At 40.7% G+C, this 24675-nt stretch overlaps 2 protein-coding genes across 3 annotated transcripts in view; both read right to left on the reverse strand.

Annotated features, from left to right (window-relative positions):
- Positions 1 to 24675, reverse strand: part of mical2a (microtubule associated monooxygenase, calponin and LIM domain containing 2a) — an 858504-nt gene that overhangs the window by 315286 nt on the left and 518543 nt on the right. The window lies entirely within an intron of this gene.
- The window catches only part of sbf2 (SET binding factor 2), a 102419-nt gene that overhangs the window by 21048 nt on the left and 56696 nt on the right, over positions 1 to 24675 (reverse strand). For both annotated transcript variants that reach the window (XM_031324222.2, XM_031324221.2), the window contains exons 16-28: positions 24196 to 24345; positions 18436 to 18504; positions 10126 to 10296; positions 9330 to 9601; positions 8053 to 8225; positions 7725 to 7798; positions 3663 to 3858; positions 3000 to 3127; positions 2494 to 2669; positions 2175 to 2308; positions 1869 to 2070; positions 1200 to 1396; positions 763 to 903 (exon numbers count right to left, since the gene is read on the reverse strand). In XM_031324222.2, the coding sequence (XP_031180082.1) occupies positions 763 to 903; positions 1200 to 1396; positions 1869 to 2070; positions 2175 to 2308; positions 2494 to 2669; positions 3000 to 3127; positions 3663 to 3858; positions 7725 to 7798; positions 8053 to 8225; positions 9330 to 9601; positions 10126 to 10296; positions 18436 to 18504; positions 24196 to 24345 (2083 nt within the window). The remainder of the gene's footprint in view (positions 1 to 762; positions 904 to 1199; positions 1397 to 1868; positions 2071 to 2174; positions 2309 to 2493; positions 2670 to 2999; positions 3128 to 3662; positions 3859 to 7724; positions 7799 to 8052; positions 8226 to 9329; positions 9602 to 10125; positions 10297 to 18435; positions 18505 to 24195; positions 24346 to 24675) is intronic.

Raw genomic sequence — 24675 nt, forward strand, 5'->3', positions numbered from 1 at the left:
ATAGTTTTGGTAACACTTTATTTGAAGGTATCTACATAAGAGTGACATGACACTGTCATGAACACATGACACTGTCATGACACATGAACCGTAACCCTAACCATAACTTGTCATGACAAAAACCGAATGACACTTACTAAAAGAAGCGTTATGTCATAAACGTTTATGACTTGTTTATAATGTTTATGACACAAGACTCTTATGTAGATACCTTCAAGTAAAGTGTAACCATAGTTTTTGACATGAAAATAAATACTGTTTATGTTAGCATCCAAGTCGTAGATATTTAAATGGTGATAGTGTTCACCAGAAACACTAGCTAATCTTAGATTTTATGATGGCAACCTCAGGGCAACAAAGTCTTCTGCCCTCTCTCACGCCCAACACTTTGACTTGTCAAATACAGGAGTAATTGATAACATTGAGGGCTGCATTCCATTTACAGTAAGTGTTCTTGTTTCAGAGTCCTGCTACTGTGCTTGCAGGCTCAATGTTATGGCTTAATTGTTTTACTTAAACCTGTGCCTTTCCTGTTTTCAGAAGTCAAATTGTCTTGTTGCCAATTGCTTTATCAGAGGTCTTAAAACTCAAAAGTCACAACAAGGTAACATGAATGTGTGTTCTTTTAGATATTAAGGGTCTATAATCTAGAAATATCCAAATTATCCCAGAGGCAGATCAAAATAGTCAAGTAGCGGAGGGAAGTGTGGTGTTCAGCATCACAGAATAAATAAAAATACGATCTGGACATGATCAGTGTACCTGGTGAGAGGCCGATGAGGGAGCGGTTGGACAGGGTGTTGTTTCCGTTCATTTTGAAGTAAATAGGGATGGAGTTGAGGATGGCTTGCAGATACTTCTCTTGTTCAAGACTACTGGACGAATCTGAGGATGAGGCAGGAGCTAAAGGCAAAACACAAACACGTAATTCAGACAGAAAATAATAATTTGAAAATCAGTTCGAATTACAGGTCAAGTGTTTTATAGGCTAACCATCAAAAGGTTTGAGAGGCAAAAGTGGTATAAATTATGTAAACAGTTGCGATAACTTCAATTCCACAAACAAAAAAAATTGCAAAATAGTTAGCTTTAGTTAGCCGTTATTCCTGGAGGTCAGTTAGCTAAGGCAACACCTTAAACATAAAAGAAAGAACAGCTGTGAATATAAAACAAACAACTCTATGCTGCTGTGAATGCACCTGTTGAGGAGGGATTCTGGGACTTGAACAATCCCACCACACTCTTGCCGTGGAAGCCTCCTGAGCGGAGCAGCACGGCTTTAGTGCGAGGATGTTTCCAACACACAACAGGCAGACGGTTGTGTCTGTAGCAGCGGGCCACTTTGTGTAAACTGCTGTCCTGTACTGCCTGAGGAACCACCAACAGCCCCGGGTAACTGATGGACAGAGACAGAATAGAAATCTCAAACACACAAATATTTAAGAAAAATGGATGGTCTACCACTAATAAATCACTGCAAAGGAATTAATTTACACACAGAGATGCAGCTGAATAAATGGTCTCTTACTGAATTTACAGCAAACATCAGATTGGGATTATGATTGTATTAGTCACATTGTGTGTGTTTTTGTATAACAGGCTGAATTTAAATCTAGCTGTCTCAATTGATATGTCAAACATCTGTCTGCCAGGTAAAGGACTCTCCCCCCCACTGGCCTTTTGAGATATTGAGGCTTACAAAGCTTCTAGCGGGGCTACAAATCCTGGAAACTAATGTGCTCAGCACAGCTGTGCTAATAGTAGTGGAATCAGCACAGATCAGCAGGTTTCTGGACTTTCTTGAGGCACATTTATTTGCTGATAGAATAATTTAACTTTAGCAGGTATCCTGCCTGTGAGGTGTGTACCTGCGGCAGAGGGAGTAGAGTCTGTTCACGGCTGTGATCCTGAACTGCTCGCCTGACTTGGAGCGAGATGAGCTGGCGGTGATGGTGCCCAGGCCCAGACGCTGGTAGTCACGGAAACAGGACTGCTCCACCAGCTGCTCCATGGTGGACTTCTCCGATGCTCGCAAAGTGCTGCTGGGCGGCGGCTCACCGTCATCGGATACTGAAACACACACACATACAAAAGGTGAATTACATTTTTGAATCTTTTAAAATTTGCTTCAGTCTGTTGTTCTCCATTCCGTGGAAATGTGTCATTTGTCTCACTTGAAATGTCATCATCTTCATGCCAGGTCATCCTGCTGCCTCTGTCGTTCTTCTTCAGTGTGGTCTGGCTGCCACGGCCCATGGTGATCTTTCCGGCCTTCTTTGCTCCCTTGACAATAGTTTTGGACAGTGTTCTGTGAAGAGTGCAGGGTAGACAGCAGCATCATTTAGAGTTTTTTTCCCCAACATTTCCACAGGAGAAACAAACTGCTGAGTATTTACACTAATGTACACATCAAATCAAAATTTAGTTATGTTTGTCAAATATGTTTACAAAAACCAGTCAGTCCAGAGCTTGTTGTAAAGCTGCACCACAAACCTGAAGCCAGTGTTCCTCTCTTTTTGTTTTATAAGTATTGGCTGAGGTGCTGTTTGTCCTGCTGCAAAAGCAAAGGAGCTGAAGATGGACTGTGGGTAACGGATCCTCTGGAGGTGCTTCCTGAAGATCTCCACCATCTCTGAGCTCACCTCCTCATCAAAAGCCACCTTTATCAGCTGTAAAATATATTGGTGAAACTGATTATGTAATGACACAAGGAACATGTGTTAAGGCCATCTATAAATGTAGGGGACAATGAATTAAGCAATGAATTAAGAAAAGGCATTTAGCTGATAAAATGACGTAAATGTTATATCTGATGAACAGAACCACTGATGATGCTACATCTTCGCTGCTATGAGTTGTTTCTATAATTTAATCTAAAATCTCAGGAAAGCCACATTGACTAAAACACACTGCACCGTGTCCACCCATCCATTTAAGATCTTTGGTAGCTTGTGTCTATACTGGACTTACATGAGAGTGTAGTGTGTTTTAGCCTTTACCTGAAATAATGCAGAGCGGAGCTGCAGGCCTTCCTGCATGTTCTGCTGCAGCTGGTTCTGAATGCTGATCTTCTTCTCTTTGGTCAATGTGGACACTGGGAAAGCTCTGATCACTGCCTGCTCCCCCACTGGACACACACAGGAACCAAGATCAGCATCACGTTACTGAGATGATTAATGCAACATCTTACTGACAACACACTTGACTGCCTGCTAATAACTTTTTTTTTTGGCATTCATGCCTTTGTTGCATAGTTGACTGGAATGAGGGAGGAGAGAGATAGGAAAAGACATGCAACAAAGGTCAGATGGCGGGACATGAACCAAGGCGCCCCACCTAACTCAAACCAAACTCAAATGGGTTAGAAAGATCATTACAGTAATGAGTATGATTTACCAGGGTAGTCTGTTGCTATTTGAGCAGAAAACGATGGTTTGGTTTCAATATATTAGACCCACTTATTAGACAAAATAACAAATAATAATAATTAGAAAATAATCATGTTATGCAATGACTAAACATGAATAACTAAAAATGAACTGCAATTTATTTAAAAGCATATTTATTATATTAACATTGAAAATTAGCTAACAAATAAAGAAAACGTAATATTTCATTTAATTGTGACTTAAAAGCTATTGTTGCTGTGGTTCAATATTTACCCAATGGATCATGGGGGGTGCCTTTGAAAATGATGCGGTATGTGGTGAGAAAGAGGGCTCCCTCTGCTGGCAGGATGTGAGGGCCCCCCAGGAGGCCCCCAGTAGCCTCCTCCCTGCCGTCAGGGTCCAGAAGCACCCGCAACCCCTCTGAAACCAACTCCTCTCCAGGAAGCAGTGCCGGACGTAGAATCTTAGGCTGATGGAAAAAAAACGCAGGGACAGACGCATACAAATTATACCTGTCTATGAAGCACGTCTGAGATTAAATTGAGGTATTTTTCATTGGTTGTAAAGTTCTCTAAGTGAGGGACTCAGCTAAAGCGTTTGCATCAGAGTGTCAGATTCCAAAAAGCCAGAAAATCAATTCATCATTATAATGTCAAATCACAGCACCACATGACTGCCTTGGACGTATTTAAGCATCACATGCACGTCATCATCAAACAGCAACAGCAATCTTAAAAACAAACTTGCCAACAAAAACTAATTCATACTCTTTAGAGACCAATCTACCATTTCCAAGCAAAACTCATGATCTGTTTTTTTTTTGTCCTTTTTTTTTTCTTAGATTATTTTTTCGGCTTTTCCACCTTTATTTGACAGGACAGCTAGGTGAGAAAGGGGAGAGAGAGGGGGAAGACATGCAGTAAATCGTCACAGTTCAGATTCGAACCCTGGACCTCTGCGTCGTGGCATAAACCTTTAAGTATATGTGCGCCTGCTCTACCCATTGAGCCAACCCAGCCACATGATCTGTTTTTCAAATAAAAACTTTTCTGTTTATTCAATTTATTGAACGCTGCAATCCCCTTTCTGTTTCTGACAAAAACATTTTGAAACATGTGGACACTGACCAACATGTTGCGGTTTTACTTGTAGAATAAGGCTTATTAACACTACCAGTTTCTCAATTCCTATCAGGTGTTCTTTTCCAGTGGAGCGAGGATAGAGTGCAACTCAAAACTGAGAAAGACTCAACAACAAAACACTGTCAGCAAATATTTTGTATAATAATGCAGGATCTCTTTTAATACTTCTGTGTGAGTTTGGAATTGGTTTCTGTTTTCAAAGAAGAAGTTAACGGCACTTCTTAAGAAAGAAGAATAGGAAACGTATAGTGTGACACGTGCATTAAAGTAGTGGTTCCCAACCTTTTTTCCTTGGCGCCCCCCTACTCATGTCTAAGAAAAGCTGAGCCCCCCCCCCTGTATATAGTCTGTATATATATATATATACAGACTTTTGTATACATTATATATTCTAGTGTATTATCATAATTTGTTTAACATGCACATTTTTTTTTTTTACCTCACCCTCAAATCAGATAAAGACTTGCGCACCCCCTGTGATCTTTGCCGCCCCCCTGAGGGGTGCCCGGACCCCAGGTTGGGAACCACTGCATTAAAGGATATGCACCACAGAGGTGCTCATTAACCAAAAACCGTTTCGGTACAGGACGTTCAGATCGGTATGCGACATTGGTTTGGTATGCCCTGTGACCCAAACACATCAAAATAGTTTATTTATGTCTACTATTCGCACACACGGAACAGAAATTCTGAGTTTTACACAGAAAGTTTTGGCAGCGCACTAGCTGTTGTCCGTCACCTGTAGCATGTCTTAGCCCGGTTAGCCGGGTTAGTAAAGCTCAATTGACAGGGACTTGTTTTATACCTTATGCCAACATTGTTCTTAAGTCAGGTCTGTCTGACCCAAATGTGTCGATTAATGAAACAAAACAAAAACAGACTCAAAGACAAGTCCTTCTCCCCACAGCGTTCAGGCAGCCTCTCACTGCAGATTCAGACCGGGCCATGTGATAACTAATGCTATATATCGCTGCAGATATGCGACTGTACTCAGTCATAGTGAATACCTACTACAGTAAAGCATATGGTTAAAGTGCTTGAGCCCCGCTACACTGTGACTTTACGATTGCATTTTATTCAGTTCAGAATTTTCAATAGAGTCTTATGATGGAGCATTACTAACACGTCTTATATATTGTTTTTTTTATTGTCAAAATGTTCTGTTATGTGATTGCCCTAAAATGTTACCTTAATTATGGCCAATGAGCCACTGTTTAATGTTCATACTTTTCAGAATAAATGAAAAACAAAAAAAGAAGTTATTTTCAGCACTTTTTTTATTTTCCCCGTTACTGAAAACATATCAAACCATGACCCCAAAACCGAGGTACATACCGAACCGTGAATTTTTTGTACCGTTTCACCCCTAGTATGAACTGTAACTAACAACAGTCAAGTCTGTACCCTGTGGCTTTAGCTCCTTCTGGCCTCCAAAGCCAGTAGATAAATACTCAGTTGTTCCACTGTCACAAATATGAACGAAGAGGGACATTAGATCATTCACAACATTTCCCATTAAGGCCACAGCCAACCTGGGGGAGTTGAGGTCTGGCCAGGAGATAATAAGAGTTTCTTGAATCCGTCCTTGAATGGATAGCGAGACCAAGAAGAGTCCCTCTGCACCTCATTACTGCTGCGAGATCGGCTTCCTATAAAAGCTGCACCTTAAATGCATTAATTGTTTTTCTTCTTCATGTTATTGCCACCATTACTACTACTATTCCGTCATGAATACAGAGTCAGTGTTGTTTACACATGTTTTAGTATTATTTGGCATGCTGCTTACAGCTAGCAGGCCAGGGTGAAAGCTTTGTCCAACACGTAAACGTGATAGAGGTTAACCACAAAGTACAGCAGACAATCTGCCCAGACTGCTCACCACGGTCTCCAGCTTGCTCCCAAGGCAGTACTGGCATGGTGTTTGTCTGTGTGGATGAGTGTGTGCGAGAGGAATTACCAAGAGCTGGCAGACATATAGCCAAGCAAGGTCCAAAAGACCAACTGGTCATATCTGAAAGTGCAACTTGAAAGTGATGAGTGGGAAAAAAAATAAACTTAGCACAAAAAGCAAGGAAATTTGTGTTTGGTATATTACTCTGTGGTAACAATGCTTTTTGGCAATAAATCTTATACCGTTGGAAAGCCTGTTTAGTTCCCTTTCAAATGGTGCCCCATTTGTAAGGAACATGCATTTGTGGGATGAGCAGCAGCGCTGAGTATGTGGGTTGCGCCCATGAAAAATTTTCCAAATCTTCTCTGCCAATGCCAAACAGGTTATTTTGCTGTTGCTATTGACACTTGTTTTGAGGCTTATCATCATTGGAGGCAATCTCAATGCAAAGAGATATAGAGATGAGATTCTGCAACCAGTGGCAATCCCATATCTCCACAGTCTGGGACCAAACTCTATCCTCCAAGATGACAACGCTCGCCCCTACAGGGCGGGGTTTATCAGAGACTACCTCCAGAATGTGGGAGTGGAGAGGATGGAATGGCCTGCCAGCAGTCCTGACCTCAACCCCATTGAACACTTGTGGGATCAGCTTGGGCATGCTGTTCGTGCCAGAGTGACCAACACAACCACGTTGGCTGACTTGCGACAAATGCTGGTTGAAGAATGGGATGCCATCCCACAGCAGTGTGTGACCAGGCTGGTGACCAGCATAAGGAGGAGGTGCCAGGCTGTTGTGGCTGTGTATGGTTCTTCCACATGCTACTGAGGCTCCTGTTTGTAAAATGAATAAATTGTTAAATTGTCAATATGTCTTGTTTCTTCAAACTTCAATCATCCAATCCACCAAACAAGTCAATGGCAGAATAAGCTGTTTGGCATTGGCAGAGAAGATTTGGCAAATTTTTCATGGGCACAACTGAAATACTCAGCGCTGCTGCTCATCCCACAAATGCATGTTCCTTACAAATGGGGCACCATTTGAAAGGGAACTACACAGGCTTTCCAACGGTATAAGATTTATTGCCAAAAAGCATTGTTACCACAGAGAAATAATCTACCAAACACAAATTTCTTTACTTTTTGTGCTAAGTTTAGATGAGATCAGCACATACTCTGAAGCTGATGACATTTACTTTGTGACAGTTTTGGACATGTGGGTCTAGGTTTTAAAGTCTAACACTGTATATATACTGTACAGACAGCCGAAGCCCCAGCAGCCAAGAATAGAGCAACACTCACCTTTTGAATGGGAGGCAACCTCCGGCTCTCTCTGTGAACTGCCTCCAGAGCCTCCATCTGCATAGCTACAATGCCTGTGGGTCACAAGTTTGGGTCAGCTACCATATGCACACACAGAGCTGGTACAGAGAAACACATGTATGTCCACACAGTCTTACAACCACAGTGTGTATTTACAGATTTTAAGGCCATGGAACATGTCAGGAGTTAATCAGATCAGAATCCTCTGTTGGTCTGAGCTGAGAATATACACATGCAAGGGTTACTCTGCCTAAAGCTGAGGGAATTAGGACAGCGGCAGTGTGAATAAACACTGTGAGCGCTGTACCTGGGATCATGCTGTGCAGGCTCTTGATGTGTTCCTGGGTGACTCCACTCTCTGTGCACACCTTGTCGATGAAGCGGGCAACAAACCTGACCACAGAATTGGCCACATCGCTGTTCTCCGAGTCCTCAAACCCGCTTTCTGTGTCAAAGCTCTCTGCGACGCTACCAGCAATGCTGTAAAACACAAACCATGACACAATGAAACTGAGAAAGGTCACGCCAGCATGTCCCAGGAGGAGATTTGATCTGAGAGTTATGTGTTGACAGAAATGGATTTGAAGATGCACTGTGATAAAGAGCAGTCAAAGTGATTTGCAGCCTAGCATGAGCTTAGTATTGAGGCCTTGATCAATCGCTCATACTCTGTAAGCCAAGAAGAATGTTTCACATGAAACGGTGATGCAACCTTCCCTCTGGATTCATAGTTATTCATCTGTGAGAAAGAAAGAAACAAGTCTGGGGCAAAAATGAAAGAAAAATGAGAGAAAATTTCCACACAAACAAATTCTTGGCAGCAGCGTTTCTGTCTTCTCATTCAAAATAGAAACAACAAAGATTAAAATAAACATTGTGTTCTTTCAGAAATTAAATGTGAAATTTAGACCAAACATTTACTAAAGCTTAAATGTTGTACATAACAAAAATCAAACTAATAACAATGTGTTCTTCTGACTATTTGGTAACAAAGCCTAACATTTGGAACGAGACTTTTTTTGGCTGCATGCCTTTCAATTCTAAGAAAAGACATACATGAGGGATCTTCCCAGATTTATTTCACTCCAGTTACTGCAGAGCACGGGAAATCACTTCCACTGCGATTTTGTTTGGTTTGGGTGAGTACAGTATAGCCCCATTCAAGACGCCCTGAGGGTTTTAAACTTCCCAACAGAGGGAATGAGCCTCACTCTGTTTTGTGCAGTAGCGATGTAAGCCCACAGGATGGATGTAGGCCGGAAACAGAAGAGGTACTGTGTTCCATTTGGCTAGATAGGAAGGTATCATGTAGACTGTGAGTTACGCCACATCCACCCACAAACTTATCATCACCTTATTAAGAGAGGTACACATAACTCCCAAATCATGAAACCTTACCTTGAGGTTTCCTCCAGATAAGGTTGATTGTTCTACCTTACAAATACTGAACAAGCCAAAACTATATTCTGGTGTAGTGTTTGATCTCATTGGACAGTAAAGACACATGAAAGACGTTAAACAACAGTTGATTACATGTTTACTCTACTCAGATAGTGAAATACATCATGCTGTTGCTCTGCTGACCTGTTTGTGACGATGCTGTTGCTGCCGCTCTCCCAGTCGGCGACAGGGGCGTTGCGGAGCAGCCGGATCTTGCTGGTGTCCAAAGGAACTAGCAGGTAAACCATGAGGCTGGCGTAGTGGATGGCCTGGCTGAACACAGTGCTCTCCTCATTCTTAACCAGCTCATGCTGCTTCTCCTTGCTCAGGCCGGGCCACGAACGCAGCTGCTCTGCTGCCAGGTCCATTGCTGTGTGCTCCTCATCTCTGCCCGCTGCAGGCTCGGGGCTCGCATCCTGGAGAGGACAGAGCAAACGCTTTGAGTTTGACAGACTTTTTTCTTAGGCTTGACCCCTTAAAACGCAATGATGCTTGATGAGTGTTGACCTGCAGAGTGGTTCAACCAGAGGATGACTTTCCCCCATCATGTTTTCTCTTTTCTCTCTCTCTTCAACTTTTTTTATTTGAATATTTTGGAAAGCTATTCCATATTTCACAAATAAAGACAAATATTAACAGACACAAAAACAAATATCCATCCATCCATAAAAGCCCAAGGCTACAGTATGTCTTTAAATCTCTTGTTTTGTCCAACCAACAGTTCAAGGCCCAAGAGATTCAGTTTACTATTACATAAGACAAAGAACATAAAAAAAAAAAATACTGGAAATAAGACATTTTTGCTTGAAAAATTACTTTTTAACTTTTCTGTTGTTGAATCTTTTAATCTCTAAAAAGGGTTAAACATAGTGGGGTTAAACAGACTTTATATGAATTCTCAGCTAATAATTACTCATATTGGTCACTTTTTGTGTCTTACCTTTAGCTGGGCAGTAATGCCGTCTTTTCCGTCTGGGGTGTTGAGATAAAGGGATCGGATCTGACTCTGGACCTCGCTGTAGAAAGTGGCTTCCCAGAACTGCTGGTTGGTCCAGATGGGATGGTCCTGAATGCAGGTGTAGGCAAACTGGTTCACCCCAGCAGCCAATTTCTGCATAGAGTCAGGACGTAAAGAAGCAACATTAAATAGCTAACTATGTCTTTAAAGCAGAGGTCTGTGTGTGCAGTTGTTCAAATGTGCCAACTCACTCCTGCCCATAACAATGTTTTTAATCTAGAGAAATCAATTATTTTATGGGCCACCTTTCAATATAACAAAACTGTACAGACATAAAAAAACATCACGTCTTGGGTATATATTTTACCCAACATTTCATGTTTTACTCAGTGTGAACATCATATACAGTAGCTTCATTGGAGAGTTGATTGACAGTGCAGAATATGATGTTTCCAAACTTAAAGCTACTAAATAAAAGTTAAGCCGCATACAGTTCTAAAACAACAGTCTCTCTTCTATTCAAATTGTTTCTACTGAGAGCTGCTCCTGCCTAGAGTAAATATATCCTCTGCCTGCAATATTTGTGTTCAGTCCTGCATTACCCACTGGATCCTAATTGTTGCAGCCCTCTACTTGTGGGCAGTCAGGGTTATTGCTAAGTTTATTTTCTCATTGGGTATTTACATCAAGAAGGAATTTGGGCTGCAGTGAGTGCCCCTTGAAAAGGAGTTTGCCAAAATGCTGTGGAGAAGTGGAAAAACAAAACCAAAAAGTCAGCCGTGGGATTTAAAGGGAAATCCATCATTCCTTATAAGTCGTAACTTTTTAACAGATAATAACCCTAATGGAGCAACGGACCACCTCTCTTTCCTTCTGTGACTGGATGTATTTGGAAGCAGTGCTGTTATTTTTCATTAATGCAGGCTGAAGAGTAAAGCACCTGCTACTTACAAAAACAGCAACCATAGGGAACATAGAGTGCTCAGCTTAAGGCATTAACGCTGGCCCATACTGTACTGTGGTAAACACAGCAGAGCAATGCTGGAGAAACAATATCACACCACAAATAACACGGTCTCAAAAGAAGCACTGCAGCCAATAAATGACCGGCCACAAACCAACATTCACCAACCGTCCATCTCCCAGTAGAGTCTGAAGGCCATGCGTAAGGCTAACGCCTGTTATTTGATTAGCTTCTGATTTCGATCCCCTGAGCCCAGCCCAACACAACATTATAACTTCACAGTTTGCCTTTGAAAAATGAGAACTAGACGGGTTACTGTAATTACAGCAGACAGAACCAAAACAGCTCTATTCCCAGTGTGATATGCCAGAAGCCAAAAGAGAGGAGAGCTGGGAGGACAGACGGTGAACAGAGAGCTCATGTCCATAAAGCAGTTAACATGCAGCACTGGTAATGTGCAGGAGTTATTCCTCTACTCATTGTGTCATTATGATTTAGATATACTTTGTTGTTAAGACTTACAACAGAATGAAATCATAAAAATGTAATGGAGGAAAAACGTAGGTATACATCTTGAAAAAATTTAAACACGCTCCGACTTGTTATTACACAAATGCTGAAGCAAGCTCCTGCTTCTTTTCTTCTGATATTAGATTACAAACCACTTTTTTTTTCGGGAAACGTTACACTGCTGAGTTCAGCAGATTGTCATGGGTTTTCAAGGTGTTCAAAGAAAGAGACTAGGATATACTGCTGGCTAATGAAAGAGGCCAACAAAAAAGGGATACAAAAGATCTCAATTAAAGGAAAAAAACAATAGTTTGAGGGATTTTAAGGTAGAAACACAAAACACAAAAGATGGTCACATTTTTTTAAATTTACCACCCAGAATTTGTTAAATTTTGTCTGATTATTAGGCTAAAAACAAAAGCCTATTACACTTAAATGCTGACAAATAAAACGTGATAGAGCCTTTATTTTGAGGTCGATACCAATATTATTGTTTGAGAATTATTAAGGAACTAAGGGTGTTTATAAACCTGTAGTTCTAGATCATGTGGCAACGTAATGATGACATTAAAGCAAAATTGTGTAACTATTTTACCTTAAAATAACAGCTTTAAAATAATTTTGATGCTACACTGACTTGTAATAGGGAGAATGGTGTCTCTGTCATTTCCACTCTGCGCCCCGTATGCCTGTTCTCGCACTATGTAACTTACGAGTGGCTACTATCTGCTGTGAGAAATGTGTAACACTTTATGGCATACCACTGATTTTGGTAAAACTGATCATATTTTATGGAGAAAATGTTTTCTAGTTTTCCTTATGATGTCCTCCAGCTGCTCTGTAGGTTTTCAGGCCCAAGGCGGGGATGCTAGCAGGGAGGGCAACGGAACCGGGTTCAGCAGTACCAATGGACATCATGCAGAGGCGAAGAGACCGAAGAGGATGATGATGACGGAGGAAGCTAAGAAGAGAGAGTGGCCGAGCAAGAGGCTGCCAAGTAAGAGTAAATCTTGGACTGGCTTTTAGTTGTTGGCGAGAGCTTTGTGAAATAAAAGGCTGCAAGATAGATGGCGAGCTGGCCCTTTTGCTGTTAGACTAATAATACTAGTTGGATTTTTTTTGTCTTGTATTGTTGCACTTGCTTAATGTTTGGCTGTGTAGCAAAGTTGTTGACTCGCTCGTTTTTGATCATCATAAGTAATGTAATTTGAACAAATGCACATGTACAGCTGTCCATATTTATGACAACAGTGTATAAATAATTGCACTCCGACACTGTAGGGGGAGTAAACTGCAAAATTTACCACGCTGTTACGCAATATTGCTATAATGGGAGTTTGTTTGGATGGACTGTTTTCTCCCCAGAAATAGAGATGATTACACTGACGTTGCTATCATCAAAGTAACCAAACCTACCGATTTAAATTGAGTATGGGAATTAGGCCAGAAAAAACACTGGATGAAATGACAAATCTGTTGTGGCTAGACATGTTGTGACCAACCTTGGCATTGGACTGTGGAACACATGGTCTCGAGACTGACTGCCAGGAGGTCAGATTTTAAGGATGGAGCAGAACAAAACATGACAAATATAATAAAAACAAGTGAAGCCCTTTGACTAGTCTGGCAATACATTTCTGTCACAGGAGTGTGTTACATGTCTTGCGGCAGATGTTGTGTGGGCGTGTGTGTTCTGTGTTTTTGTTTTGTTTTTTTTGAGGGGGGGGGGGAAATCTGTGTGTGATTTGGCTATGCTATCTATACTCTGCCTGGCTCCACTGGTCAGATATGTGCAGGTCATTTTGACCGAGGTCATCTCTTCCCAATATGATAATACACAGAGACAGCCACAAGACAGATGGGCAAGGAGGAGGACAGGGAAGGAGAGGAGAAAGGAGAGAACGAAAGTAGGAAGTGAAAATGAAGGGGAAGGAGGGAGTATAGCAGTATCAGACCCATCTGGCTGTGTGACTAGTGAAGAGCAGGAATGCAGAGTTGAAGGAGAAAGGTTGAAAAACAAGAAGGAAAAACCACAAGGAGAGACAGAAAGAAGAAAATGCTGTCTACAGGTCAAATGAATGAAGGATTTCAGGATTCAAGGAATCAGGATTTGGGATCTTTTTTTGAACTGTGGGACATGATCCCAAGTTTCACAGTATGATGATTGACCGCGGCCTCCAAACATCAGCTGGACAGCCATACAGCATCACACATGTCAACTGTGTCTCTCAGAGACTGTTGTCACTGAAGGGAGTGTATACTTTCATGTAGCCGCTGAGTGTTGACTGAGTGTCGGAGTGCGATTATTTATACACTGCTGTCGTAAATATGGACAGCTGTACACGTGCATTTGTCTGTGGGAATGCATGACTGACCTGTACACAATCATGAGTCAGTGTATTGTTAGGAAAACTACTTGCATCCTGAAACCATAAAAACTCTAACAATGTGTTTAGTCTTCTGTCACGTAAAATAAACAGAGAAGAAATGTTGAAAGTCAGACTAATAAACAAACCCATCATGGCATCTATAGGACATAACTGTGTAAAAACATAATGTACAAGTAACATAAATGTTCCAAAACAAAGTAAACAAAACTACGGTAAGTCAAGAGCTGGACATTTCCAAGATATACAAGGGTTATGCAGTACGTCATTTTCCTCACCAGGGCATGGTGGAGAGCAGTTTGACACAGCGAGCCGCCAAATCCCCCTTGAATAAACTACGGTTGAAAGAATGCTAAACGTCAAGTGTTTTGGCTGTGGAAGTCATTGAGAATGGTGTTGCTGCTGTATCCAATCTGTTTTTCCACAGAGAGACATTTATTCTAGTGACACATTAAAAAGGAAGAAGACATATCAGGTGGGGCCTCAAAGGACAGAATAACAACAGACCCAGACGTCAATGACACCTGTTCATCTCCTGATAAACCCACTCCTCGCTAGATAATAAATGCCAGAGGAAATGTCCATGCAGATTAGAGATTCACAACTAAATGTAAAACCTCAACTCTAACAAAGGGCCACTGTACAAAGGTTATGTGGCATTTAGATAAACTTTACCCACAGGTGCCAAATGACACTATCCGTGCATGATCTAGGCTAAAAGATATTTTGCAAATCAACTCCACCTTCCTTCTATCTGAAATATTAACAAACATCTATCAAAAAATGTCCATCACTGTTTTAGTTTGAGCGAAACATCCAAGAAGGGTCAAGCTGAGGAGAAACCAAAGAAATGGCTAAGTAAAACAACTGAACAAAGAATGTGGGTTTAATCGCATACAATAACTGTTCAGTGTCAACAACATATGGCCACCAATAACACTAGACACTGTCTGTCTCCATCCAGCAGACGGCGGTGCGAAGGGGAGCTTCCCACATTCCCTGACCTGGAGACTTTAGGGCCATGGGGACAGTTACCACTGTACGCTTGACCACAGTGTGAGTTTGCCAAAGTCTGGCCAAGAATACCAAACAGGGACTTGACCAATGTCTTGACTCCTAAACTTGAACTAACAGTATTTAATGTAAAGTGCCTGTATGTTTGACATGCAATAGCAGTAAAAAACAAACAAACAAACATGTATTTCTTATAAATACGTTCACATTAAGTAAAAAATGATGAACTACTGATCAAAATGTGTAGATGCTTTAACATTGCCACCTCTGACTCAAACAAAGAATGTCTAAACGTAATGTATCTTGTGCAGGAAATCAAAGGGCAAATACCTCATCTGCTCCTGTTTATGATACTGGTTTAATGTCAACATGCAGTTACTGTAAGTGGGTCAGTGCAGGAAACACAGTTTTGAGCAGGTCAATGATTTGATTCACAGCACAAACTTGCTGACTTGGAAAATATAGTTTCCTAATGGTATTGACAAGAAGCAGAGCATTCCTTAAAACAATGGAACAATGGCACTGCAGAACCATCAAGTCTAATAAAATAAGTCACATACACAACAAAGTTTACAACAGTGAGAGAAGAACCAGCCTTTCCTGGGTGGCCATGTTCAATTACTCTCACATTCTTTTCAATGACTTTCAGGGTCTTGTCTGGTCAGATTCAAGGGCAGGTTGATCATTTACTGCATAAATTATTTACAGCTATTTGTAGAACACATAGCTACTGTAATGGATAAGCAACAGTTGAGAGACCATGCGAGCAGTCTCTCAGGGATCATTATATAAGTTTCATGTTAGGATAGAGATGGATGGCTGGTGAGGGGCCTCTGAAGGTTTGGATGGTTATGTATGCTACAATGTCATGGTACATAGTGTTCTTTTGTAAAACCAAGGCATCCCATTCATGTTACCAAACTTGTAAGGCTGCAATTTATAATACTCAGGTTAGGATCACATATGCCTCTCAATCCACACCCATGATGACAGCTGCTGGGATGCTCTATTACCAAGCTTTGTTTTTCTCACATTTTCACTACATGATCCTTGCGCCACTAAACCAGAGATTACAGAATCATTTTGGCAGATGATTTCACTTTACTTTTCACCCTTTGGGTGACATCATTGATGAATTTTCAATACTGGTGGCCCTAAAGACAAAAACAACAACATACAGCTTATCTAAGTTACATCAGCCTGTGGCATGTAAACTGGATGAGTCCATGGATGAGTCACGTGGTGGTAGAGAGCAGGCCAGGTCCCACTCCAGGCCATCAGGGTATGGCACTGGTACCCAACAAAAAGCCAATGCGGACAGTTGTGTCTGTCCCCATAGCAACAAGCAAGCAGTGGAGACATTGTGGTGAATAATGAAGCTACCCTGTTTTGATAATGTGGTTTTAAAACCAAAGGCCATGGCCCGTCCTCTATATTTTGCTATGGAGGTTTTAACATTCTGTTCTGTGCATGTACATGCTCCGGGATCAGCAAAGGTATAAGGTTGATAAAGCTGTCCTCCCTCTGGCTATTCTTGCTTACAACTTACTCTATAGTGCAGTAATTAGAGCCTGACTGGTACTGGTCGAGAGTTACAACAATTAGTATATAATACCCATACACATCCGTGACTGTACTGACCTGGACACATTCAAAACACTAATCAAAACACACCTCTTCAGATTAGCTTTCCACATACAATAGTCTTACGTTTCTCACCTGATAGTTACTGGTTTTATTGTTTTTAATTGCTTTTAATATGCTTGTTTTATGTGTTGGTTTTATTGCTTATCTGTTTTTAATAGGGCTGTCAATAGATTAAAAAAATTAATCTAATTAATTACAGACTGTGATTAATTAATCGAAATTAATCGCATACATAATTAACAGTGCCTGAACCGATACTTTTTAAGAAAGTAAAAAAAGAAAAGAAAAAAAGGGTACTAAACAACAGTTGGTGACATTAAAGAACGGCATGTTTATTGCTAAGGCCATATGGTCAAAATTAAATGATAATTAATAATAATGTATAACCTTATTTCACTAGTCAATTGCTGTTGAACGACAAAAACAACCACCAAGGACATTTATAATAACTTCAAATGCACCACGAAGCTGTAGTTTACCAGTTTCATTGAACGCACCGTCTGTGTTGTTTTTCCGACGGCAGCTCGGCAGCTGCAGATTGTTACATCCCGCTGTTGAGTCACAGTCCTCTACAGTAAAACACAGTCAAACTTTACACCGTTCAGCGTTAGCTGTCAGCATTGTAACCGTGTTTAATCCAGCTACTAGCTAGCGGTAGGCTAACGTTAGCTGCTGTTGAGTATAATGTTAACTAGCGTCACGTGCAGCGGTGTTTGTGTTGCCTGTATCGTCTTCAGAGCACCAGAGAGAAGAGCAGACATATCAGTGGCACCAGATTTCGGTAGCCAGAGTTGGCAGGAAGAAGATTTTTACAAGTAAATGTTCCAGTTAATGATCCAGGCAGCACATTCTCGTCTCCCTCCTTCATTTTACAGTCCAATGGTGGCTAGAACGGCTCCGGGTCAAACGTCAATATGGAATGGATTAATCTGCGTTATTATTATTTTTTAACGCGTTATTTTTTCTCAGATTAATTAATTGAAATTAACGCGTTATTTTGACAGCCCTAGTTTTTAATGTGCTATATGTGCTGGTTTTACTGTAAAGTGTCTTTGAGTACAATGAAAAGCACTATATAAATAAAATGTATTATTATTATAGGCAGATATTCCTTTTTTTTATATAACACACACAATTTTGTTTTAAGAATTCGGAGCATGATAAACTATGCAATGGAGACACTGTTTCTAAATGACCTCAAACATATCTTTGTACTGACATTTCTTGCTACATTTTGGGCTGACATGTACCCCCGATACCGTCTACAATTGGTAATATTGGCTGATACAATGGCCCGGGCCAATTTTTTATCAGTCTAGATTTTGTGACATCACAATGTGCAAGACTTTACTGTAGACGTATTATCAGAAATACTGTTAACACTTCTGCTGTTTTTACTGAAATTGTTTCACTTTGGAATTTGGAATTGAAGACAGACATGTTTAAAGCCTCCATTGTGGAGGTAGCTGCTAGCTTATGTCCAGAAAGTCACATTTCATTTTTGAAATGTCATTCATCAATGCTACGGGCTGCTAAAACAAATTTATTAGAGTGGTGGCAGTAGTTTCAGTGGCTCAAACTGTGTAGATGGCTATAAACCACTGACGTTTTTTTGTTGTTTTTTTTTGGTTGAAATGATCCTTTAGTTGATGTTTTTATACTGTACACTTTGACCAAGCAGTGGTTTGTATGCACAATTATGAAAATATGAGAAGCAGAAGCATTAAACTAAACTCATATACATCCTTGTTTTTAATACATTTTTCTTACCCTGTAAAAGGCCGTTGACAGGGGCAGCAGTGCAGCAGCCACCGTGTACTCCTCTGAGCTGGAGCAGTCCTGTGGGTCAAACAACAGGGGAGAAGTGAGAGCAGGGCAGCACACAGCAGGCGACATGTTACTAAGCTCTGCAAACACCTTTTTTCACTGCAGCCCCAAAACAAGAAGCACAAGTTTCCAACAGAGAGGTCACACAGTCTGGGACCAGAGGGGAAACCCTCTCTGGAGGTAACCTAAAGGAGAACCACTTTGTTACTGCAACACTATCTACTATCTATTTTGAAATGGTTTATGTATTGCTAAGATATAACACAAAACTTTATGTCTTCTGATGCACTGCTGAAAACTTGCAGAGATGTGACCTGTGGAGAACACTAGGGGGCAAAGCATTTATCTTCAGCAAACGTAACTTCCTGTTACATAAAGACATTCCTGTCCTGTTATATGTTAGGGTGATGCAAAATATATATATATATATATATATATATATATATATATATAAAATAAAATAAAATGGTCTGCCAAAACCACTAACTCTGCTCCAATATTAGGACATATGTGTTCTTTGGCTTATATAAACCCTGCCTTGACACAATTGTCAGAGCGCTCCAGCCTTCAATTAATTGGTAATTTCATGTTTTACATTCTTGAACTAGATTGCCATACAAGTCTCACTGAAGAAAAGGCATTGCATAAAATCCAGTCATTTTGGCTATAACATGTTGTGTCCATTTATCAAGAAGCCACGACCAGCGAGAAAGCAAATTTAATTCTCTTTTTTATTCATTTTGTTTGATCAGGGAATAGTTGAAAATATTCCCTCCTTGACATTTACACACCACGCCAACGTGTCTTTGTATTTGGGATTGTTTCAGGTCAAAGAGGCAGCGCTTAGTGGTGCTTTCAAGAAAATGGTATTAAGATGAACAGTACATTAAGAGGCTTAGAGTGGGGGACTTAGGGGCACAAACAAAACTTTTCTTGCAGCGATCGCAGAGAACAATGAGAACAAGAGAATAAGAGAAAAGGCCGCGAGTTGGACTTAAAAGTACTTCACAGGAAATTGGTACTTATCTCTGGTAAGCTTTGTTGAGATTTATTTATTGAACACTGTAAATGAGAATGGCCAGAGGAAACTTGATTTAAGACCTTGTACAAACAACAGCACTGAACAACAGCACTGATTCTGACTTGGTGCCGCACCTCATGACCCACAGTGGGAACTCATAATTACTGTATACTGTAAATAACACGCATTTCCCTCTTTTTTATGTGACGTGAAGTAGTAGTAAATGTACTGTAGTGAGTAGTAAATTTGCCAGGAGAGATAGGGAGAAGAAGGCTGCACTTTCTGATAGTGGTCTGTGATGGGGGGACTCTGGTACCGCCACACAAGAATGTACAGAGGGGAGAAAATACAAAACACAAGTTCCACAGCGACACATAAAAGGCGGAAAACAGCAGCTTCCTGTATGTTCCAGAGAAGTTAGCACTTTCCAGGAAAGCTGTGAGATAAACTGACACATGCCATGTTTTTATGAATCTTTTGTGGCTACAGACACACACACAAAAATGTCTAAATTTAGAGGTTATTAATGTTAATTGTGTCTTGAATCACTAATGAAGAGGAATAAGCCACATAGTTGACCTCTGTGCTGTCCAGATGAGCAACAAACAGAGATTCCATAGCGAAAGCATGAAATGTGAGTCGTGCAGATGTTTACCTGGTCATACTGTTGGACGTCCTAGAGAAACAGTTATCAACATGGGAATGATACCCAGTTCAGATTCCCAGTGGTCATGTTACGTAAGGCAGTCCATCAAGGACACTAAGGCAGACAGAGTCCATGTTCTCACAGCATAAGACAAATTTATGATCTAAATAATGTAAAAATGTAATCATCTATTCACTTTAAAGAAGATGTTCAAAGTGATTAAAGCACAGCAGGCAGCCTTTCAAAGGGGGGGTGGGGGGGGGGGCACAGACACAGTTGGTATGTGCTCCAGAATGGTCTGATAAAGTGCTTCTTACTCTCCAACAACATCTGTGTGTAAGTAAGCGTGCGTTCTTGCACACTGTTCCACATCAGACAGTCAAACTCAAGCGGAACTCATGGACTCCATGCCATTGCAGCCGCTTCCCATGGACCTCCCGCCCTAATCCCCTCTCACAGTAAACTGCCATTCAGAGTGTGTTTTTGAGCACCATCATGAGGCCCTCAGCCATGAGAGAGCAGAGCGCAGAGGGCTCATAATCCTATCTGACAGGAAATGGTTGGGATGCCAGGATACATCCACAGCAGGACTCATTCCCCCACATGGCTTGCGCAACATTTACTTCTAAAAGCTGGAGCACTGACCAGTGCACACGAACACGCACACAAATAAATGTGCAATTAACTCAAATACCTTAATAAGGGTCGTTACTGTGTGTGATTCATGGCAGTAACAGCACAGGTAAGGATTGCAACAGATGTTTAAACAGGAAAAAATGCATCACTGTAACTGTATTAACTCATTCCAGAGAATGTATCGACTTTTTTTTTTTTTTTTTTACAAATTACAAAAAAACTGAACAAGTGATGACAAGGTACAGTACCAAATGATTCAAACCTTTGACCTGTTGTACATATTTATATTACATAACGCTTCCTGCGGCTCTGCTTCCCTGCGAACACTGATTGCAACCAGACAACCGAACCGTCACTTAACCTGGAGTTGACAGTTAAACGATAAATGTTGTAATTGGCCTTATAATGATGATGTCATTGAAAATCAATGTGTCACCTCAACATGGATGCCAGAAATCCTAATGAGGCAACATGCTGTCATTGTACAAATAGCAAGCAACATTTTTTAGCGAATAGGTCACCTTGGCTTTTGTTAGGCACTAAAGGATCTCACATGCACACATGCACGCACGCACGCACGCACGCACGCATAAACGCACACGCGCACGCATACACGCACACGCACACACACACACAGTAATATCATTTTGGGGTTCTTACGTGGCTGGGCGTTAAAAGAAAGGGCAGAGTGCAGAATATGAAAGTAATTAGTGGCCCAGCAATTTACTATTTATATTTCTTTCACAGCTCATCTGGGACAAATCCCTCACAACTGAGCTAAGACCAAGAAATGAAAGCCAGGAACAAATGACTGGCTTCCATCTTGAAGTAAGAGAAGAAATGACAAAACAATACACAATAAAATCTAAAAACAAACAAACAGAACAATATTATCCCATGTTGCGATTAACAAAACTGTACTTCTTCTATGACTAGGATCATGCATTTCATATGCATCTCCTTTTGGCATCCTTCGGGGAGGTGTGCTGCATTGTTCATCACTTCGTGTTGAAGCTTATTTTGGGTCTAGCTTTGAAACAATTCGAAAATAATGTATCACTCATCTGTGCCAACACACAAAAAGACGCACGGGCTGCCTGGCTATCAATGAAACAGCATGTAGTTTTGCATCAATTTAGACTTTAAATATAATTCAAGTCTTGACTGAAAAGGCCATGCAAAAGAGATGATGGTTTTATCCAGACATCTCGCCACTTTTTGGCTTTTGAACAAATGCACATCACAGACAAACTGTTTCCAGGAGCAGAGATGAGCTCTGAGCTGCTCGGACAGTAAAGACAGTCAGACATTACGCAGCATAAAAGGGATGATACAACAACCTTTTCTTTTCACCTCTTCCTGCACGTGTGGAAAGACATTAATAATTACATTTGCAAATCAGTAGCCTTGCCAGGTAGACATTATATTAGCCAAAGTCAACAATTTTGCACTTGGCCTCATTTTGTCCCGTTGTATAATTGTGGAGAAAACGACACGTCAAATGACCTTGCATGTCCCTGGCCCGGGCAGATGGTGGGATGAATTGGCTTTCCATCATTTTGGGAGGGGAAGAATGACTGGAATCTAAAGTCACTCCATAAAAGCTGCACTCTGTGAGGACTGCTTAAAATTATTAAAATCCTTGGAAGGGACTGATTCAAGGCAGTAAAACATGAGGAACTACCAATAAAGACCCGGCTGCTCTGGTTGAGTGAAGCCTCACTCACTCTTTATGAGCTGCACAAAAACACATTACTTACTCACTTTGACAAGTAGCCGAGGCATGAGGGCATCAGAAAGAGACAAACATACTATCTGATAAACAACGAGCAGTATTGTAGTGGCTCAGTCATACAACATGCTAGTTGTATGTTGTAAATAAAGACAGACTTGAGAATAAACTAAACTACTGCACAATTAATAATAATTACTGCATTGCGGTTGTATGCCTCTGCCAACCAGTCAAGGTATTAAGTGATTTTTTTTTTTCGCAAAACGTGGATGCTTCACACACATCTTCAACCCGGCAGCACAGAAGATCTAAACAATCACCAGTTTCAAGAGTAGTGTCACCAATTCAATATACGACCAAATGTCTCCCCTTCTTTTCCTGAGTTATGGCGTTGTATAATGGCCAGAAAAGCATTTTTGCAGATATTTTTTTGGGTCAAAATGTAGGTCAGGAAAATATTTTCAGGTCAGATCTGTTGAGCAAGCCTAAGAGGAAGATATCTGCTAACCTTTACTGTTGTCTGCTGGCTAAGAAATGTTATTGAATTGGGTGCCTGGGTGGCCTAGAGGTGGGGCGCTTGCCGATGTATAGAGGCTCAGTCCTAGATGCAGAGGCCGTGGAGTCGATTCCGACCTGCGGCACTTTCCTGCATGTCATTCCCCCTCTCTCTCACCTTTCATGTCTAAGCTGTCACAATAAAGGCCTAAATGCCAAGAAAAATAATCTTAAAAAGAAAAAAAATTAATTAATCTTTGAACAATATTCTTAGTATGATTTTTTCAAATTATATTATGTTCTATTCTTATAAGAATAACAATAAATAACAACAGTTCAGGTCAAATTCCTGTTTGAATAACAAACAAAAAAAGTTTAAATTTATATACAAAGTCTTAAAATGTCAGTTATTTTCAGCAGATCAACATGTTGAAAACCACATAATTCATCAGTAAAAACCTGGATATAATTTTGACATGACACAATGACATCACAGTTACTGACGTATGTTGCAATGTCACTGAATATTGCATCATGTGTTTGGTTAGACAGATTTGTTTTGTAGTTGTTTTTAATAATCAACTGAATGTTCAGTCAACCAGATGTCAGAAATGAACAGCACAATTTTCTCGAGTCCAAGGCAACATCTTCAAATTGATTGTTTTGTCCGATTAAACAGTCCAAAACCCAAAGCTATTACATTTACAACAATATAAAACAGAGAAGTGCTGCAAATATTCACTTTGAAGAAGCTGGAAAGAATGGGGCGCCTGGTTTGCTCACCTAGTTGAGCATGTACAGAGGCTCAGTCCTTGTCGCAGCGGCCGCGGGTTCGGTTCCAACCTGTGGCCCTTTGCTGCATGTATTCCCCCCCGTCTCTCCCACTTTCCTTACTTAATCTGTCCTATCAATAAAGGCAATAAAAGCCAAAAAAATTATCTTTAAAAAGAAGCTGAAACAATGAATGACTGGTAATGTGTTGCTTGATAAATGACTTAAACGAAGTTTGATTATCAAAGTCATTGTGTATTTATTTTTGATTAAAAAAAAATCAAGACTTTTTAAAGTAATTGAAAACACTTCCAAGGCGGCATGCAGTATTTTACACGTTTCCATCAGTTTCCAGTACTGATGCAGCAGAAAGGGTCTGAGACTTGTGTTGGCGTGACTTACCTGAAGGGCACAATTCATCATACGAATGATGTAATCAAACTGTTGGTGGTCCAGTATGGCGCGGTTCTGCTGAACGTGAAGACTTAGTTCCTCAGTCAGACACTGGCGAGCTGCCTTGCCTTTCAGTGCTCGCAGTGCAGCCGGAAGTGTCTGTTGAGAGAAAAGTGGACAAAGAGGGTTTTAGAAGAAAAAAGAAATGCCTCCAAATAAAGTAACTGACCTGACAAGAGAGGTTGATTTCAGATCGAGAGAAGACAATTGACAATTTGTGATCGTTCAAAAAAATGGGAAAAAACTTTGTTTCTTGAGATTTTCAGGCTTTTTGAGAAAGCAGGACCTTGTTTTATGAAATATTGACAAAGAGTAATTTGATTTGTTTTATCCATTTGCTGCTTACAGCAACACGATGTACCAACACAGTACTTCCAGCTACTTTGACCTGCTGTATGGGAATGGCCATTTGGCAGAAAAGCATTTACA

This window comes from Sander lucioperca, chromosome 3 (assembly GCF_008315115.2).
Source record: "Sander lucioperca isolate FBNREF2018 chromosome 3, SLUC_FBN_1.2, whole genome shotgun sequence".
NCBI classification, from domain to species: domain Eukaryota; kingdom Metazoa; phylum Chordata; class Actinopteri; order Perciformes; family Percidae; genus Sander; species Sander lucioperca.